This window comes from Echinops telfairi, unplaced genomic scaffold (genome assembly GCF_000313985.2).
Source record: "Echinops telfairi isolate 266 unplaced genomic scaffold, ASM31398v2 ScPeMD7_7468;HRSCAF=8506_0, whole genome shotgun sequence".
Taxonomy (NCBI): Eukaryota; Metazoa; Chordata; class Mammalia; order Afrosoricida; family Tenrecidae; genus Echinops; species Echinops telfairi.
Window position 1 is genome coordinate 46,322,668 of NW_022111369.1, and position 20,940 is coordinate 46,343,607.

General features: G+C 43.4%; 1 protein-coding gene across 3 annotated transcripts in view; it reads right to left on the reverse strand.

The window, feature by feature from the left end:
- The window catches only part of MTHFD2L (methylenetetrahydrofolate dehydrogenase (NADP+ dependent) 2 like), a 165,616-nt gene extending 144,959 nt beyond the window's left edge, over positions 1-20,657 (reverse strand). For 2 of the 3 annotated variants that reach the window (XM_045284284.1, XM_045284283.1), the window contains exon 1: positions 16,172-16,486. In XM_045284284.1, the coding sequence (XP_045140219.1) occupies positions 16,172-16,299 (128 nt within the window). In that variant the 5' untranslated portion in view covers positions 16,300-16,486. Of the gene's footprint in view, positions 1-16,171; positions 16,487-20,586 lie in introns of those variants that run through there. The other variant, XM_004703199.4, reaches the window with a different exon arrangement.
- Positions 20,658-20,940: the final 283 nt, after the last annotated feature.

Below are 20,940 nucleotides of genomic sequence, written 5' to 3' on the forward strand. Positions count from 1 at the left end.
AGAAAAGTGGGTGAAGGGAGATGTTGGACAGTGTAAGATATGACAAAATAATAATAATTTATAAATTATCAAGGGTTCATGAGGGAGGATCAAGGAGGAAGGGGAAAAATGAGGAGCTGATACCAAGGGCTCAAGTAGAAAGCAAACGTTTTGAGCATAATGATGGCAACAAATGTACAAATGTGCTTGACACAATGGATGGATGGAAGAATTGTTCAAGAGTTGTATGAGCCCCCAATAAGATGATTTTTAAAAGAGTGAGCAAAAATTCATAATTCTCCAAGTGAACACTCAAAACTTAATCTGTTTCAATTATAGGTGCGTGCTTCCTTCAGATTTATACATATGTCCATAATGGTGCAAAAGTTCAAACTTGGCCTTTTAGTTTTACATTACAATCTATCTGATGCATATATTTCTTCATGCCATAGCTTGGGTCAGGCATGCCATAGTCCCCTGAGTGATATGCTTACTGTTTTACACATTAAATAGGTCGCGTGCAACAGCTTTACCCAATGCAATAAATACAACATTAGATAGCATCATGGAAAAAGCTGGAAGAATCCAGTGGAATTTTACTAAATGTGTCTAGGCTTATTTTAATGCAATGGCTAATAATTTGGTTAGAAAGGAAAAATAAGAGATGAGGTTCAAGGTAGTCTATCTTGGGCAAAGCAGGACATCCAGTTCTCCAGTTAACTGTGATTTAGTTGCCAGGTGTACTCCTAGACAACAACATGGACCAAAGCACAGGTCTATCAATGGAGTCTCAGCACCCCCTTGTCATCTGCGCTGATCAGACCACGTGTCTAATCACAGTGATGATTTCAGGGCAGCTTGTTTTAAGAGGGATGCTGAAATGTTGGAAAGGATCGTGAGGGAGCTGGCATCTGTGCCATGTACACAAAGAGAAAGACTGGAGAACCGTCTGGTGATTGGGGCAAGGTTGTGGACCCCAAAATATTGAAGCGCCTTCATGAGTGAGAAGCAATGAGACTCTACATAGTAACAAACAAGTAGATTTGGGAGCCCTGAACCTAGGTTCTACACCTGGAAGCACTGTTAGTCACGAGAGCTGCCCAACAGTGGGCCCGCTGTGCTGTCGAAGGGTTCTTCCTCGCAGCAAGTAGTTCTTCATCTTGAAAGTACTCCTAGTGGGGCTCCTAGCAGGCAGACTAGAGTGGGGACTCTACCTCTGAGAACACGGACGATAGATATTCTAATGAAAAAATCACTGGGATTTTTAGATCCAGATTAGAGTGTCTCAAAAGTTACTGGCAATTCCTCAGCCAGCCAGCCTCATCAACTGTGGGTCCCCTTGGGGTTTGTGACAAACATGTTATCAGGGATGGTGAAGTTTTGTTTTTGTTTTTTTTAATCATTTTATTGGGGTTCATACAATTCATCACAATACAGAGATCAAATGTGTAAAGCACACCAATACATTTGTTGCCCTCATCACTCCCAAAATTCGCTTTCCTCTTGGGTTCCCGGAATCAGCTCATTTTCCTTTTTCCCCCTCCCCCCTCCCCCATGAACCCTTAATAATTTATAAAGTATTATTATATCTTATCTTACACTGCCCGGCGTCTCCCTTCACCCATCCCTCTGCTGCCCATCCCCCAGAAAGGAGGTTATATGTAGATCCCTGTGATCAATTCCCCCTTTCTACCCTCCCATTCCCTCCTGGTATCCCCACTGTCACCCCTGGTCCTGAGGGGTTCATCTGTCCTAGATTCCCTGAGTTTCCAGTTCCCATCTGTACCACTGTGCATCCTCTGATCTAACCAGGTTTGCAAGGCAGAATTGGGGTCATAGTAGTTGGGGGGAGGAAGCATTTAAGAACTAGAGGAAGGTTGTGGGTTTCATTATTGCTATACTGAATCCTAAGTGACTCATCTCCCCACTACCCCTCTGCAAGGTATGTCCAGTTGTCTACAGATGGGCATTGGATCCCCATCACGCGCCACCCTCATTGATGATGATATGATTCCACCCCAACCCCACCCCCCGCCTTTGGTGTTTGAAGCCTGATCCATTCGGCCCTTCATGATCACATATGTTGGTGTGCTGCTTCCATGTGGGCTTTGTTGCTTCTGGGCTAGATGGCCGCTTGTTTACTTTTAAGCCTTTAAGTCCCCAGACGCTATAGGTCTTGATAGCCGGGCACCATCAGCCTTCTTCGATGGTGAAGTTTTTTGTGGGTTTTTTTTTAATATGCAAAGAGTGCAAATTCCAGAGGTTAAGGCAGTTAAATAACAGCATTATTAGAATTATGAATGTTTCATCCAACATAGCCATAAAATAAGCACAATGGCAAGCCACATACTGATGATATTTCCATGCATACATAACCAATATAGGATTCGTATTCAAAATGGTTGAGTTACTACTACAAATTAGACACAAATAATCCATAGAAAAATGAACAAAAGAGATAAACAAGCATCACATAGAAGAGGAACTCTAAATAACAAGATGTCTAAACTCCAGTAGTAAGGGAAATACATACCAAAACTACAATCATATGTCATTTAACTAATTGATTAAAGTCTAAAACTTAGAAAATATCCGGTGTTGACAAGGGGGTGGACAAGAACACTTAAATACCATGATGCATGTTTGAACTACTGTAACCACTTTTGGGGGAAAAATTGTCAAGAATTGAATTCACATAGTTGTAATCTGGTAGTAGTGTGTGTTAGACACTGAGCTGCTTCTTAACTGAAACGTCAGCAGTTGAAACCCACCAGCAGCTCCTTGAAAGAAAGATGAAGCTGTTTGTGTCCATAAAGATATACTGAGACCCCGACATAGGGCCACAATGACTCAATGGCAGTGAGTATCACACTCTCCTATCACCAGCAACTCAATGCACTGAGTGATATATATCTATATAATGAATGTCTATAGTAGTCATTTCTGATTTCATAAGAAAAATGAAACAAAAACATCTGGCAAAATCCAAAACTCCAACCACCACAGCATATTCAATCAAGAGGCCTAGTGTTACAGTGATTAAGCGCTCAGCTCTGAACTGGAAGCTTGAAGAATCGAACCCAACAGCCACTCCAAGGGAGAACGACTGGCAGTCTGCTCCCACAGACCTCACAGAGTTTTAGAAATCTGATGGGGCAGTTCTGCTCTGTCCTATAGATTTGCTGTGAGTCAGAAGCAGTTCATTAAATGTATGCTTTATTTTTTTAATATGCCCAACTAAATAATGCAATGCTTAGAGATGGAGTGCTAAAGGAAAGAGTGCAATTCTAAACTTGAATTTTAGGACAATGCTTCACTCTGTGATAAAAAATAAGGCTTTGGACAAATGACGATTACACAAAGATGTCATTAACAGCAGTAATAACTTTGCTTTTAAACTCGATGGCAGGTATAAAGTTGTTAATTATATAACCATTCTTATCCTTTTCATATGCTTTATACATTTTTTTCTTTACTTACTTTTGACAGAATTCAAGAAAACATATCCAATAACATTTTTTTCTAATCATTTTATTGGGGGCTTGTACAACTCTTATCACAATCCATACATATATCCATTGTGTCAAGCACATTTGTACATTTGTTGCCATCGTCATTCTCAAAATATTTTCTTTCTACTTGAGCCCTTGGTATCAGCTCCTCATTTCCCCTCCCTCCCTGTCCCCTCCCTCATGAACCTCTGATAATTTATAAATTATAATTATTTTTTCATGATCCAATAACATTTTTATAAACATTTTAAAATAGGAAAACATCCAGAATACATCCTACGTCATCATTCATTTTGTATTCTTTGTTTTTAATCTTTATCTATATGCTAGACACATTTTAACACATAATAATATACCTACAATTTTTTCATATCCTTCTTTTGATTTTATGCCATGAATATATTCCCACATTCCACCACTTCTTGGTCTATTTGTTATACTGTGGTGGCTTGTGTTGCTGCGATGCTACAAGCTGTCACTGGTATTTCAAATGCCAGCAGGGTCACCCACAGTGCACCGGTGTCAGTGGAGCTTCCAGACAACCAACAGACAATGAAGAAAGACTGGGCCCCACACTTGAGGGGAAGTTGCTGTTAAAAGCTAAATGCACAGCTTCAAAACACTGTCAGCTCCTGACAGTCTGACGAATGGAAGCGTCATGTTGCTGGAGACAGAGCCAGAAGACAGGTCCTGTGGGTCAGAGGGCACTCAACATGTGACCGAGGAGGAGCTGATTACTCGAGTGCAGTTGACCATGAGTCAGGTAAAAGCTGTGGGAGGGGAGCCTTCAGGATCTTCACTGGCTGATGGTCAGGAGAAACAGCTGCAAAAAACTGCTAATGATCGGAACTTTGAATGTGTGAATTATGAATCTAGAAAAATTGGAAATCATCAAAAATGAAATGAAACCCCTAATGATCAATATCCAAAGCACAAGTGAGCTTAAATTGAGTAGTACTGGCCCTTTTGAATCAGAAAATCATGATTTACTATGCCGGGAATAAAACAATGAAGAAGAATGGTTTGGCATTCATTGACAAAAGGGACATTTTGAAATCCATCATGCTGTACAATGCTGTCTGTGAAAGGATTATACCTACCCAACTTCAAGGGAATGCAATCAATCCAACTATTATTCAAATGAGTGCACCAACCACAAAACTGAAGAATTCTACCAATAACTTCAGTCAAAAATTGATCAAACATGCAATCACGATGATTTGATAGATATTGATGACTTAGAATGCAAAAGTTGGAAACGAAGAGAAAAGAAAATAGTTGGAAAATATGGACTTGGTGATAGAAATGAAGTCGGTGATCACATGAATGAATTTTGCAAAACCAACAACTTGTTCATAGCAAATACCCTCCTTCGACAATACGCATAGGCCTCTCCAGATGGACTGCACAGAAATCAGATGACTACATCTGTGGAAGACACAGCTGGAAGCAGGACGCCGCCAGCGTTCAAGGTTTTAGTTCACAGAGCCGTAAGAAAAGTTATTTCCGTCCTTGAAATCTACATTCTGTGTAAAGGAAGTTGTGAAGGATTTCATTTTACATTGATCCACAATCTACTGTCCTGGAAGCAGCAGTCAGGAAAGCAGATGACATATCACTCTGTGCGAATGTGCTGCAAAAGACCTGTGTGCAGTGTACAAGAGCAAAGATGTACCTTTACCAACTAAGGTGTACATGACACAAGGCATCCTATTTTCAATCGTCTCATGTGCATGGGACAGCTGGACAATGAAGAAGAAAGACTGAAGAGGAATCAATGCATTTGACTTGTGGTATTGGCAAAGAGCACTGAATGCACCATAGACTGCAGGAAGCATGAACAGGTCCGTTTTGGAAGGAGTACCATTGGAGAATTCCTTGAAGCTAAGTTGGTGAGACTTGGTCTCACTTGATTTCGATAGGTTACCATGAGGGTACAGTCTTTGGAGTAGCACATCACGCTTGTTAAAATAGGAGGTCAGTATAGAAGACGACCTTCAACAAGATGGGCTGACAGAGTTCCTGCACTAATGGGCTCAACAAGTGAGGATGTTGCAAGATCGGGCAGTTTCTTTCTTCTGTACGTAGGGTTTCTTTGGGTTGAAAGTGACTTGACTGTGCAACAACAACAACAGTTGTGATACTTGTATTTCAGCAGCACTGGGTCAACTAAGACACTGACCTAAGTGACATTTTTGGCTCAATGATGAATAGGGACACCGAGCACTTTCCATAACAGCTAGCTCTTTCTATTGCTTCCCTTGGTCACTGCAGAGCTCCAGCAGGCCCAGCCCTGTGGAGGCACAGTCTGATATGAAGTCGATGGGGGCTTAATGGGAAAATGTACTGACTAGACAAAGGCATTCAGCAATTCATAAGCATTTTGTTTTGCTTATTCCAATACCTCCCTGGGTTTCCTGTTTCAATTCTTCTTTCTTTCCTAACCCTCCTGAACTTTGTGTTTGAGTAAATGCTAACCATTTTATCTCAAATACTCGATTATCTAAGGAGTATGTTCCTACCATATAGACCCTATAGACATTATAGGCCCTTGTGTCCCTTATGGTCCATTATTGTTTTGCTAAAATGAAGCCATGGGGGCTGAGTTCATTTTCACCTGAAGGGTAACTAAGGGTGAAGGGGTCCATCAGTCTCTATCCAATCAATAAGCCTGGTGTTTTTATTTTATTGTGATTTTGAGTTTTATTCCACATTGCCCCCCCCTTATATAAAACATCCAAATGTGATCCCTTTCAGAGCAATTGATAGTGGTAGCTAGGTAGCATCTAGTTCATCTGTGAATGCAGTCATGAATAGAACTGTTTCATTGACCACCAATATTCATCCATTTATCAGTCAGGAAACAAGTATCTCAGATATAGTGTTCATTTAGTGCCTCTTCTCACTCCCAAAGGAGGCCTGATGGCATGTTTACACTCTGGGCTGCTAAACATAAGACCAGCAGTTCAAAACGCCAACTGTTCCTCGGGAGAAAGAAGGCTTTCTACTCCCCTGAAGAGTTATAGTCTCAGATTCCCACAGGGGCCGTCCCACCCTGTCCTATAGGGTGACTACAAATCAGAACTGACTCGCTGGCAGTGAGCTTGGCTTGGTTTTTACTTTCAAAGGTACGCTAATTTGATTAACACCACTCTGCATTAGTGCACAACAAGTATGAAATAATGTTGACCCCCTAGCTACCTTTCACACAACACACCTGTCTTTGCTTGCTGAGTGTCAGCCCTGATTCCCATCACCAGTCATAAGGAAGTTGAGGAAGTCACTGCAGTGTTCTAAAGGGGATGTCATTTCCTTATCTGCAAAATGAAAACATCCAATGCTTGCCTTACATAAGATTTTGCTTACATAAGATTTTGCTAAGAGCTGATTTAATGATTTGCAAAAAAGGACTCTTTTTCCTACTTTCTGTTAAGTAAAAGATGGAAATATACAAAGAGGCCTCGATATAGTTTTAACGACTCCATTCTCTTTTGATTCCATTTTTCCTTGAGCTTTTTGAAGCCTGTTCCTATTTGTTTAATCAGGAGCATCAGGAGACAAGAAAGGCATTCCGTGTTGCTCCCGTGAGCACTTTTATGTATGTCTAGAAAGTAAACTAGCTAGCCTACGCTATAGTTCCTAGAACTAAATAACGTGTCTAATTAATAAACTAGTTGTTGTTCGATACCATCAAGGTGGTCCCCACCCACAGCAAGCGTATGCACAGCAGAAGGCAGCACAGCCAGGTCCTGTGCCATCCTCTTGATAGCTCCGATGCTTAAGCCCATTCCTGCCTGTGTCTCTCCATCTCCATGAGGACCTTGATCCTTTTCGCTGCCCCTCTACACTACCGAGCATGATGATCAAGGGCAGGTCTCTATCCCGACAGTATTAAACAGGGGGGGGAGAGGGGGGTGTCACTCTTTTTCTTTTTCAATCAAAATTCAAAATATTATAATAACCACCCAAGACCCACCATGTTTTTTAATGTGTATACATGGCGTAAGTTCTGTATCTTGTTTCCAATCTCCCTTTTCATCCTAACTTTTAAGTAGGGCTAAAATGAACTACTTTAGTAACCACAAAGATGGAAAAGCCTAATACAATCAGCAATTTAAAGCTCTCTGCAGGTCCTAACATTCTGTGAAGCTGCTTCATATCTTAGGGCACAATTCGAAACATTTGGATCACAATACAATAGAAATGAAGCCATGGCAAATCAGAGAAAAATGACATATGGAATAAAATCACTAAAGTACAGCTCCCCCAAGGAAGTAAATGTTTTTAAAGTAAAAGAATGCTTAAAAGGAGTAAGCTCACATGGTATTGTTTGGTGTCTTCAATTCAATTCTGATTGATGGCCACCTATGTGACGGAGTCCATGCTTCTCAATGATGGGCTAATACAGTGGTTCAGGCATTGGAACCACGGTGAGGATGTTGCTGGACTGAGCCGTGTTTTCTTCTGTTGTGCATAGGGTCGCTATGGGTCAGAACTGGCTCAATGGCACCTAACAACGTGTGATGGGGAATTGCCCCCATAGGGTTTTCCTGGCTGTAATTTTACATGGAAGATTGCTGGGCTCATTTGCCAAGGCCTCTGAGACTAGACTGAACCCTCCAGTCCTCTGGTTGGCAGCCAAGTACTTAGCTACTTGTGCCATCAAGATTCCTGTTTCTAGCCCTTTCAGAAACATATCATTTCACATCTGCAGTGCAGTGAATGGCTTTTTTACCAAATGACTTTTCCCAGATGGGTCTAGGTCAGAAGGGGAAGGAAAGATACCGATTGTATGATAGGATGCAGCTGTGTGTGATTGCCATGCTCGCTGATGGGTACTAAGTGAGCCATCTCAGCTATAGGCTGGGGGATCTCACTGTGAGGCAGGTGTGGACGGCATTCTGTGATGCTGCATCTGGTCTGCCTGTCTGATGGACCGCCTGTTCTCGGGCCTTGAGGTGAATCCCATTTCCTAGTCTGATTTCAACAGCATCCACAGCCTTGCGCATGACAGGATCCTCCAGACGGACGTGTGGACTTTGGATTGGGGACTTACCAGCATCCATTATGAAGAGAGCCATGTTCCTTCGCTGCAAGTTCTGTGTATGAGTGCAGGTGCTGGGCATGTACGGGAGGATTCTAAGAGGAGGAGGGGTACCTGACAGCAGGGATAATGGAGTGGTAGAGTGACTTTGAAAATGGAACATTTGGGGGCATATTTAACCTCCACCTTTTGGGACTCTAAAAATGGACTGCCTCGAGGTCAATTCTGACTCACGGTATCCTACAGGAAGGGTAGAACTGCCCCTGTGGTTCCCAGACTGTAACTCTTTATAGGATCCTTCTCCTGTGGAGAGCTAGTGGTTTCAAACTGCTGACTTTGTGGATAGCAGCCCAACACAGATCCATTACACCACCAGGGCTTAACCCATTGGGACTAACCTTGTATTAATTTTTATAAAAGGAATTATTCCTAAAACATCCTACATACTCAGCCTTTGAAGTCATTTTACCAAAAATTATACTTTTGTAAATTAATGCAAAACAAAGAATAGGGGTAGAACAGGGGTTTCTGCCCTGCCTGCTAAGGGAATGAACAAAGGATCCTAAGAAACAAGTCACGAACAGAGGACTCCGTGAGAACTGGCTTGGCAAACACTTGAACCTTGAAGCCAGGTCCCAGTGGAAATCCTGGCACAGGACTGTACCCAAAGTCAAATTCTGGTCCAGAGCAGCAGCCCAGATGAAACAGAGAAATGCTGTGTGAGACTCGAGGACAAACGGAGTAACTAGATTAGAAAGTTGCTTGACTACCTTCAGAGCAGAAACCCCTCGCATTTGAGTGCCGTATAAAAACTAGAAGCATTCCTCTAGACAAGGTCATCTCAGCTCCCAAAGGCGGATCCACATCAGTCTCTGTGAATAGTGCGTCTTATCTGTGCTACGGTGTCCCTCTCAAGTCACAAGAGGGACCCGCTTCATTTCTTCTGAAGTAGCTCTATGCTTTAATAAAACTGTAGTTGAACTCTGCTCCTCTGTGCACGTGTGTGCGAGCCCAGTTTATCTCTGGACCCTAACAAACCACATGGGTTTGGAGCTTGCTAGTTCCCCTGTGAGAGCCAGTCTGGGAACCAAACTTCACAAAGTTGTCTCTATTGTGTATCATTCGTTCTGATATCCAACTCTATAAGCTGTTAACTTTCAGACTTAACATGTAAATCAAAAAGTCAGAATCTAAATTGGATCCGTGGGTTTTCAAACTAACATTGCATAAAATTTAGATGTTAAAATCTGGCATGATACAATCCCTTTGGCAATCCAGAGAACTTCCTGCACACCTGCTCAGCACAATGCTCTTGAATAATAAAAAATATATAGTGACAAAGGAAAGCAATTTTATTAAAATATTGCTAAAACTTGGTTTTTCAAGAAAGCATCTAGTAAGAGAATGTAGTGGCAGGTCCACCACACATCTGTAAGTCTGTCCTTCTGCAGTGGCTTGTGTTCTGCTGTGAGGCTGGAATCTAAGCCACCAGTATTGCACATAGCAGCATGGTCACCATGATGGCTTTCAGCAGACTCCAGATGGTGATATGACTTTTTTTATGTGACTTTTTGCATTGATTCTTTAGAAAAACCGCTTGAAGTATCTTTCCCGTACAGCAAGGATTGGCAAAATGTGGCTCTCTAGACAAATGTGGCTCTTTCGGTATGAACATGTGGCTCTGAAGTAAAACTTTTCAATGTTAAAGGACATTATTCAGCTAAGGGTGATTTCCTTTGTTTCTTTAAGAAAACTCAATGAAAATGTCTTAGGAGAAACAGAACTAGAACGCTGCTTAGAAGCAAGGATATCAAGAGCTCTCTCTCATCACTTTGGTGACATCAAATGGAAAGACCAGTCACTAGAATTGGTATCCTGTCTGTTGTAGTAGAAGGTAAGAAGAGTGAAATATAAATGAGATGGGTCAGAAAAATAGCCACAATAATGGGCTCAAATACACTAACCATCAGGAAGATAGCAGAAGACAAGGCAGTATTTTATCGTTATAAGATCTGCATAAGTCTGAGACAACTTGACTTCAACTAATATATAGGTCTAATATCTAGATAAAGTGGTAATGATTGTACGAGATATCTTTTGAGATACCTGCATGAACTGTGATTTATGATTTTCATCGGCAATACCTCAAGTATAAAGGACCATCATAAAGTTCATGGAAAATGCATATTATGGGAAAAACTGCTTGGATTTCTTTTTTATTCAGGCACCAAAATTAAGATGAAGCCCACAATGGCAGATCATCCACATCAATCTCTGAAGGAAAAAAATCTCATCTTATTTGTGCCCTCAATCAGGTCTGGCGATTTAATGCAAAAGCAATAGGTAACATCACCGACATCTGAATTCGTTCAACTTACACAATTCTGACTGAAAAATTAAAGTTGAGCAAACTTTCCACTACATGAGTGCCAAAACTTTGGTGTCCAGCTCAGCTGCTGAGAAGATTAAAACTCACAATGGAAATTTTAAACACGTGGAATCAAGATCCTGGTGCATTTCTTCAAAGAATTTTCGTTTTCCTGGTCAATTCTGAGGACAAAGTACAGTCACTGTAACAGCTACCAATACAGAGAAGTGGTCCAGTCAAAGTCAAACATAGTTTTGGATTTTTGGGGGGATGCCAAGGCATTTTGTTTGCTGACTTTGAGGGTCAAAAATGCTAACATTTGATTATGAGTGTGTTACAAACATCAGCCAAAACTTTAGCAGAAAAACATGCAGGAAAGCTCCACTTGTTCTCATTCCTCTCCTCAAACAAGAGCAATTTTATAAGAGTTTGGATGGGAAATCGTTAGGTATCCAACTTACAGTATTGATTTAACTCCCTCCCACTTCTTTTAGTTTTCTAATCTAAAAAATCGTTAAAGGGCATCCATTTTTCATTTAATAATATAAAAGGAGACTCCACTGACATAAATTCCCAGGGCCCTTAGTTCTTTAGGGATGGACTAACAGTATCATCACTTACAAAAGTCAAGAACTTGTTGGCCCATGTTGCAATATAAAATTTATATTAATTTTTTTCTTATTTTAATTCCATTTTCCACAAACTTTTCTATGTCCCCCTATATTGTTAATATTAGTGTGGTTTGTTGCCAACATTCACAAGAGAACAGATTTATTGAAAGGTTAGTGATCTCTCATTCAAGTTTATAAATCCCCTGAACTGGACCTAAGAGGTCACAGGTTAAGAACGCCTCACTGAACATGGCAAAATGATTCTTTAAATTTGTTATATAACATTAGACTATTTGATTCAAAACCGTGCTGCAGGATTTAGTAAGTGCTTCAAAAGCAGGAAAAGCAACTATGAGACCTGTCTGCAATTGCAAACCACATGTAGGGCATATTTTTGCAGAGATTGGATGTACTCAAACCTGTTTTTCCATTTATTTAGGAAATGCTTAACAGAGTAAGGGCTAACCAAATATTAATAAAACCAACTTACCTAAAGACAAAATTACATTCATGACAAAGTTTATCAGAAATAGCAGAGACAAAGGGATTTTTGTGTACCACCGAGTCAACACTGATTCCAAAGAGAACCTTTAGGTTACAGAGCTGCCCTGTAAGGGTATTCTAGGCTGAAATCTTGACGGGAGCAGATCGCCAGGTCTTTTCTCCCTCAAGGCAGGTGGTTGACAGCCGGGTGCCTAACAATTGTGCAACCAGGGCTCCTTTTGGGGTGGGGGCTGGGGGAGCCAGTTAGAGGGTATCTCCACTACTGGTCTGACAGTTTGCAGTACTGTAGTGGCTTACACATAGCTGCTATGCCAGAAGCTATATGGCCTGTATTTCAAGTAACAGGAGGGTCTGCCAAGGTGAACAAGTTTCAGTGCAACTTCTTGGCTGAAACAGATTATGAAGGAATAGGTTGTTCATTTCTGAGTGATTCCAAAATCCAAACTCACTACCATCAAGTCAATTCCAACTCACAAATTATAAGACTGCCCCTGTAGAGTTCTGAGATGGTAACTATTTATGGGACTAGAAAGCCTCATCATTCTCCTATGCAGCAGTTGATGGTTTTGAGCCAGTGACCTTGCAGCCCAACGTGTAAGCCACCAGGGTTCCTCTCACTACCCACTGCAAAAGGCCCGTTAAAAATAAATAAATAAACCAGTGTCCTTGATTAGCTCCAAAAATGTAGGGTCTTTTTATTACTGTAAAAATATACGTGAAACACAACTTTTAGCAATTCAACACTTTCACGTGTACAATTTAGTGACATCAATTACATTAGCTATGTGATGCAACCACCAGTCTCTTCTGCCCAATTTCCCATCGTTAACACTGGTCCACTACTTTCTAAACCATGATTCCCCTCACGTCTGAAAGCCACTAAAAGTCTCTATAAAGCACATTCAACAATGGCAAATGCTGAAGCTCATTCGATGCTTGTGGCAGTACATTGACATGGAGCTGCCAGAAATTCAAGCTGGATCCAAAAGGGGATGTGGAACACCGGTTCTCACTGTTGATGCCAGCGGGATCTCGGTGAAAGTTGAGAATACCAGAAAGATGTTTGTTTTACTGAGCAAAGGCAGGCAAATGTGTGCACCACAAGCTACGGATAGTGTTTGAGAAGAATGGGAATTCTAGAACACTTCATGGTGCTCACACGGTACTGAACTTTGAGGGGAATACTGCATGGTTTGAAATCAAGAAAGCTATGTTAGGGTTTTATTTTTTCACCATGCTTATTAAATCTGTAAGCTCAGCAACTAATCAGAGAAGCTTGGGGCTTATCTGAAGACCACAGCATCAGACCTGGAGGAAAGTTTTGGCCACAGTGTCAGGAGAGGTCAGTATCTGAGAAAGGACACCATGCTTAGGAAAGCAGAGGGCAGCAAGAGAGGAAAAGCCTCAACATGACGAGCTGACGGTGTTTGCAACCGTGGTCTCCAACCTAGCAGGTGTGAGGATGGCACAGGGAGGAGCAAGGTTTGGTTTTGCTACACGCGGGGTCACTATGACAACCAGAACTGACTGGAAGGCACCCAACGACAGTGCCATTAAAAAGAAATCAGAGTCAAACTCACTGCCATTGACATCAATTTTCACTCACGGTGACCCTAGAGGGCAGCGTAGAACTGCCGAGTGGGTCTCCAAGAATGTAACTCTTTCAGGGAGTAGAAAGCCTCATTCTCCTGTGGAGCGGCGGGTCATTTCAAATTGCTGACCTTGTGATTAGCAGGCTGACTCATAAGCACTCCAGCTACAGCACAGGCCTCCTTTAAAGAAATGGCACTTTACATGCTAGCCCAGCTTCAAAAACTGTAAAGGCACTGGCAGCAGCAAGACACTGTGGTGCAGCAAGACTATGGCTCTTCTTGCCAGTCATTGTGTCTCCCACCCAATGAGTGTGGAAACATGCAAATCAGGTCTATGGGACACGAGTGAATGGACTGGTCAGTTTTGCCACCCCAGTAGGTATATAAAATGACTCTCAGAAGTCCGAATGAGGGATTCTCATCATTAAGAAGAGCCACAAGTGGAACTTAGCCTTTGCACCTGGGATCTTTGCACTGAGAGGTGGCGACAGCAGCCCAAGCAGCACTAAAAAGAGCAGAAGAGGGGTGAGCTTCCTAGCCCACGGAAAGAATAAAGCTGAGTGCCTTGGGCAGGAGGAAGGCTTGTCTAGTGGGGTGTCCTTTGGGCATTATGTGCACTAAAGATTTATAGTACTTACCTGAGTAGGGCAAAAGTTAAGGGCTGAGTAGTCGAGGACCAGTGACTATAGAAAAGAATATAACCTTAACATTCTGATCCTTGAGTTACCACCTGTTAACTTCCCTAATAAACCTCATGATCATTATGTACTGTTGCTGAGTCCTGGGTTGCCACTGCAACAAGTTATCAGACAGCATATTTCCCCAGCAGAGAAGCAGAGTGCCACGGGCAGGGTGGGTGGTGTCAGAAGAGTAAAGAAGGCTGAAGGCAGGAGGCAGGCTTAACCTCTCTACCTCACAGGAATTGGTCTCCTCCTCGCCACCACACCACCCCTGCCATTTTCACAGACATACAGAAGAGGGGAAGCTCCTTAACGGCATCACTGAGCAACAGGATAAAAATGAAACAAATGTTTGGGATTTTTATTATCAAATAGTGCAGTTCAGAAAGACCAAGTTAAAGCAGGTTTTGGGAAGTCCTGCTATTGTGGATACCTGCAGACCTGCTTTGAGCGCAGCACCAAAATACAAGGTCTCTAACCTCCTTACTCCGATAGGACATGCCACTCATGCTCCACAGGTGCAAAGCTCTAGGCCAAAGACTGCGATGTGTACAGTACAGGGGCATTTTGATCTATAAGCTCCTCTCACAGAAAGGTGAAATGGGAAAAATTTTTAAACCAGAGTTTCTTATTTCTATTTCTCAAGCGTTTCAACAACAAAAAAGCACACTCACTGCTATCAAGTCAATTCTGATTCCCAGAACTCTACAAGACAGGCTAGAACTGTGCCTGGGGGTACGAAACTGTTACTCAATGGTAGTGGGTTTGGGTGTTTTTTGAGGTTTAATCTTCTTTCAGAATAATTCCTGCAACTAATAAAATATAGCTTTTCAATACAACTAAGGGGTCCAGGGTGGCTTAAAATCAGGCGAGGTATCCATCAAGGAAGTATCCTCTCACCATACTTAATCAATCTATTTGCTGAGCAAATCAACCAAGAAGCTGGACTATCTGAAGATTGTAATTCTTTACGCAGCATCAGCATTGGAAGAAGAATTAGTAACAACCTGCGGTATGCATACAACACAACTTTGCTGAAAGCAAAAAAAGACTTAAATGATCAAAGACTGCCACCGTCAGTGCTGATTATACCTCACCATAAAGACAGCAAAAATCTTCCCGAGGGGAGCAATACATAATGTCATTAAGGAGAACAAAGATTAAGCTGGCAAAGATTTCAGTTCACTGGGATCCGTAATCAGCACTCCTGGAAGCAGTAGTAAAGAAATCAGCATACTGCATGGGACAATATGCTGCACATGACATCTTTAAAGGGTTAGACTAAGGGGCACCTGACCAAGGCATGGTATTACCAACCACTTCTTAAGCATCTCAAAGCTGAACAACAAATAAAGAAGACGGAAGACGTGAGGCTGGTGCAAAATTGGGCAGTGTTTTACTCTGCTGCACGTATAACAGTGGTTCCCAACCTTCCTAATGCCGCAACCCTTTAATACAGTTCCTCAGGTTGTGGTGACCCCACCATAAAATTATTTTCGTTTTCACCTCATAACTGTAATTTTGCTACTGTTATGAATCGGGTGACCCCTGTGAAAGGGTCGTCTGACGCCCAAAGAAGTCGCGACCCACAGGTTGAGAACCGCTGATGTAAAGGGTCGAGAAGAGTCAGAACTGGCTCACTGGCACCTAACAACAACAGCAACAAGGGAAGTCTTTGACCTGCGGTGTTGGCAAGGCACACGGAATACCCTATGGACTGCTGGAAAATCACATAAAACGCGGCTTGGAAGTTCAGTGACTTTGAAGTGAGGATAGCAAGACTTCCTCTCACGTACTGTGGACATCTCATCAGATAAGGGGGAATCAGGCCATGAGGGAGGACATCATGCGTGGTACAGGAGAGGGTCCGTGGGAAAGTACCTCAAGAAGATGCACTGACACAGTGGCTCCAACAATGGGCTCCAACACAGGAATGAGGGTGCGGACAGCCAGGAGGCAGCACTGTTGTGTTCTGTTGTACAGTGGGTCGCCAGAAGATTCCGGGGCATATAATCACATTATTATTATTACTAATATCTAGTTAGTCAGAAGTAAGAAGAAAATGACCAGGAATACTCTTTTATGTGCCCTTTCTGGATCTGTGAAGCTCATAAACTGGTGATAAATATGGTCATTTATATCACCGAAGTTTTAAATTTCAAATCAATAGGAGCTGTTGTCAATCTTAAACCACTAGATCACTTAGTTGTTGCTATATGATATTAAAAAAGAAAATGGCTGTGGATGGGGACAAGTGGGGAGGCAGACAGTGGCGACCTCTGGAGGATGGAATCTCTTCTCTCTGCTGGTCCTAGAAGAGAAAAGACACCAATAAGCATCAACACACTGTCCGAATCACTCCCCACCCGAGACCCACTCGCCACAGGTGCTTCTCCACCTTACAGCCAACCTCACGGGTATGTATGCTATTCAGTGGCATAAAGCACAACCTCATAGCCTAGGCCTAGCTTGAGCAAAGCTGCCTTACACAAACTAAAAATAGTGAAAGTATTACTTACTTTTATTCACTGACAATTGCTAGAAGTAGCCCTCAACATCTCCATTAAGAAGAAACCTGCTGCCAAGTAGTCCATTCTGACTCAGAGCAACCCTCTCAAACAGCGCCGAGCTGCCCTCAGTTACCGAGCTGTCAACTGTAGACAAGCCAATGCCTCATCTGTCTCCCCAGGAGCAGGGGGTGGATTTACATTGCCCAATGCTTGTAGCCCAATGCATCATCAGGGCTCTTTCCGTAAGAATCGCTTTCAAAATCATTGTAGCAATTAAAGCACAAAACAAAACTGCTATTCAGACCATGCTGACTTTGCGCGACCCTATATGACAGGGCAGAACTGCCCCTGTGAGTTTCTGAGACTGTAACTCTGTACAGGAGGAGAAAACCCCATCTTTTCTCTGGTGGTTTCCAACTGCTGTTCTTGTGGATCACAGCCCAACTCATAACCATGACAATGAGGGCTACCTATTAAATGATAAAGAGATCCTTAAATCTAATTTAAAAGATACATATCCGCTCTAAGATGGGTGTGTGCAAGCAATCCTGCATGGCCATGTTCAAGTGTGTGTGAAGCTAGTGGTCACAATATTTGAGCATACTGATGGCCTGTTGTCTAACTCTACTCAAGGTGCACAAGGTGTGGAAAGAGTAAGGACTTGAGATTGTTCACACCAGGCTCGCAGTCAGAAATCAATCCACTTGTACCTTTTTGAAGGATCATCCTCATGCTAGGAAATCAACTGAAATTCGAATAATAAACTACCCACATAAGTAATGTAAAATGACTAAAATAGACATGTGACTCAATTCTGCAGCATAAAGGGAATTATACTGTATCGACTTTCCCTAGGCAATAGAGGTGGTAAATCCAAACCAACTGACAGTCTTTCAAGGTAAATTCCTGTTATTCTCTCACAGATCTCGTTAAAGAGCCAGCTCTTCACTGTGGTGGTCACTCACCCTCGTGGCAGCCGCACCGGCGAGTAGAACTGTGCTCCGGAGTTTGTGGAAACAGACTGCCAGGCCTTTCTTCAGCGTTTGTACCCCACAGAGGCTTTTTTTTGGAAAGCTTGTGGGTTCTTTGTGAATGCCCTAGTTAGAAACGTTCTACTAAGGTAAACCTTACCTGGAAATAAATAGAAGCTATCCAGTGAGGTGGGGAAGGTCATTTAATGGACTGTTATTGTTTGCATCATCATAGAAACTTTATAGGACAGAGCAGACCTGTCCTCAAAGAGTTTCCTAGGCTGTCATCTAATGGGAGCAAGTAGTCGCATTGTTTTTCTCCCACAAAGCCACTGACGGGTTCTAATCGTCAGCCCTTCAGTGAGTGGCCTGGCACTCATCATTTCCTCACCATGGCTCCTTTGTCACTAAACAAAACCAAACTCACTGCCATCAAATCGATTCTGATTCCCAGGGACCTTGCAGGACAGGGCAAAACTGGCCCACTGGATTATCCCACAGAACAGCTGCTGGCTTTGAACTACTTCGCAGATAACAGCTCAGCGTGGAAACACTACCCCACCAGGGATCCATCCTAATTAAGTAAGCAGTATCTATTTTATAAGTTGGGCTATGGTGCTGATGTTAGGTAAGCGTTGGACTGCTAGCTCCAAGATTGGCAGTTCAAACCCTCAAGCCAGTCCATGAGAGAAAGATGAAGCTAAATGCTCCCATCAAGATTCACAGCCTTCGAAACCCTATAGAAGGTCGCTCTGACTCGGAATTGACTCAATGGCAATGGGTTTTGGTTTTATCTGAAGAACATAGTATCCATATTGGGCTCATTAACAACCTGAGACATGCAGATGACATAGCCCTGCCTGCTGAAGAAGTGAGCTGGAAGCATTTACTGATAAAGACCAAAGCCTTTGGTATTGATGACAGCTCTACATAAAGAAAACAGAAATCCTTACAACTGGACGAATAAGCAAAATCATAACCAACAGATAAAGTATTAAAGTTGTCAAGGATTTTTGGAGCTGCAATCAATACAGATAGAGGCATTGGCTCTATACTATTCTATGTTAAAGTACAATGCTGTGCTGTACACTCACCACCACCACCACCCAAAATCAAACTAACTACAAAGGAAGCAATTCCAACTCATAGCAGCCCTATAGGAGACAGTAGAACTGTCCTAGTGTTTTCTGAGACAGAAAGCCTCATCTTTCTCCTCAAGAGCAACTGGTGGTTTCACACTGCTAACCTTGCAGTTAGCAGCACAACATACAAATTGACTAGCAACAGAGAATGGATTATGTCAAGGTTTTCATTCTGCTTAGATCCATAATCAATACTCATGGAAGTTGCTGTCAAGAATTCAAAGGGCATACTGCATTGGACAAAATCTGCTGTACAAGACCTGTTTAAAATGTTGAGGAGCAAGGATGTCACTTTTTATTTTAAATCATCTTACTGGGGGCTCTTACAGCTCTTATAACAATTGATACAGTCAAGGATGTCAGTTTGAGGGCTAAGTGCAACTGCCTCAAGCCATGGTCTTTTCAAACACCTCAGATGCATGTGAAAGGTGGACAATAAGTAAGACCCAAGAAGAACCCATGCATTAGCATTATGGTCCTGATGGAGATTCCTGAAAGTACCGTAGAGTGCCAGAAGAACCAATGTGTCGCAGAAGAAGTACAGTCAGAATGAATGCTCCTTAGAAGCAAAGAGAGACTTCATCTCAAGCATTTGGGGCATGTTATCTGGTGAGACCAGTCACTGGGACAATATCATGCTTGTTAAAAGGAGATCAGTAAAAAAGATTAAGACCCTCTAAGAGATGGGCTGACCAGGGCTGTGAGAATGGGTGGCACGGGTCCAGGCAGTGTTTCCTACACGGGGTTGCTAGGAGCCACAGCTGACTCCAGAGCATCTGTGGACAGCCAGCAGCTAGGTCCAAAGAGAAGCACTCAATCTAACACTGATCGCCAGACGGAGGTTGGAGAAGCACCGTGGAGAAAAAGACTAAGAAATCTTTATTAATGGCCGATTTTGTAAACATCAGTAAGAATTTTTTCCTGGAAAAGACCACTTAGAACATAAATCAGAAACTCAAATGCTAGAGGAAACCATCTAGACAGCACTCATTCCTTTTTACACAACAAAAACCACAAAAGAAAAAACAACAACGGTTAAACGCACAACCAAATGTTTAAAAATCTCACTGCCCTTCAATCGATTCTGACTCATAGTGACCTTGTAAGAAAGAGCAGAACTGCCCCTGTGGGTGCCCGGGGTTGAAAGCTCATCTTTCTCCCACAGAGGGTTTTAGTCTATTGTTTCAAAACGCTGACCTTGCAGTAGCGGCCCAACAGGGCACTCACTAACATAGGGGTTGGGAGGCTCTTACTCTTATAAGGGTAGTAAGTAAGCCTCAACTTTCTCGCGGGGTGCAGTGGTCTGGTTTGAACTGCTGACCTTTACCTTGCGCAGCCCAATCGGCTGACTCACTACTCCCAGCAGGATACACGGGACACTTCCCCAGAATCCTCAAATGCCTTCCTAAGTCACCCAACTACGCCTTTTTCAGACACCACGGAACCGGCCGGCTCTGGGGCCCAGAGCCGGGGCAAACGCGACGCCAAGGCCACGTGCAGAGCCCAGCGGGCTGAGCCCGGAACCTGGAACCCGAAACCCGGAGCCCGGAGCCCCGGAGCCCGGAGCCCGGAGCCCGGAGCCCGGAGCCCGGCGCGCAGCCGCCCCCGAGCGTCAGTCCGGCCCCGAGAACCCCGCCCACCGCGCCCCGACCAGGGCCCGGGAGCCCGCGTACCTCACGCCGCTGCTCCGAAAGCCCCGGAAGGCGCACCCGGCCGCTTCCGTCCCCCCAACGGGCGGAGCGGCCCCCCTGCCCTGTGCCAGCAGTCCGGCCAGGCGGCGGTGAAGCAGCCCCAAACTGCGAGCCGGCGCCGCCATGACCGCGCACCCGTCTTCCGGCAGAAGGCTCCACCTGCTGGGGGAAGGAACTTCAGGAAGCCGGTTCTGACCTCGGTCCCGTCGGGCGAATGGAACCGGCCAGCAGCCAACTTCCTGGGCTCCGCCAGGGGGCGGAGTCAGACGCCTAATCCCTGGTGTTGGGCGGGGCCGAGCCAAAAATTTGCCCGCCCCCCTGGGGGCGGGGCCAAGC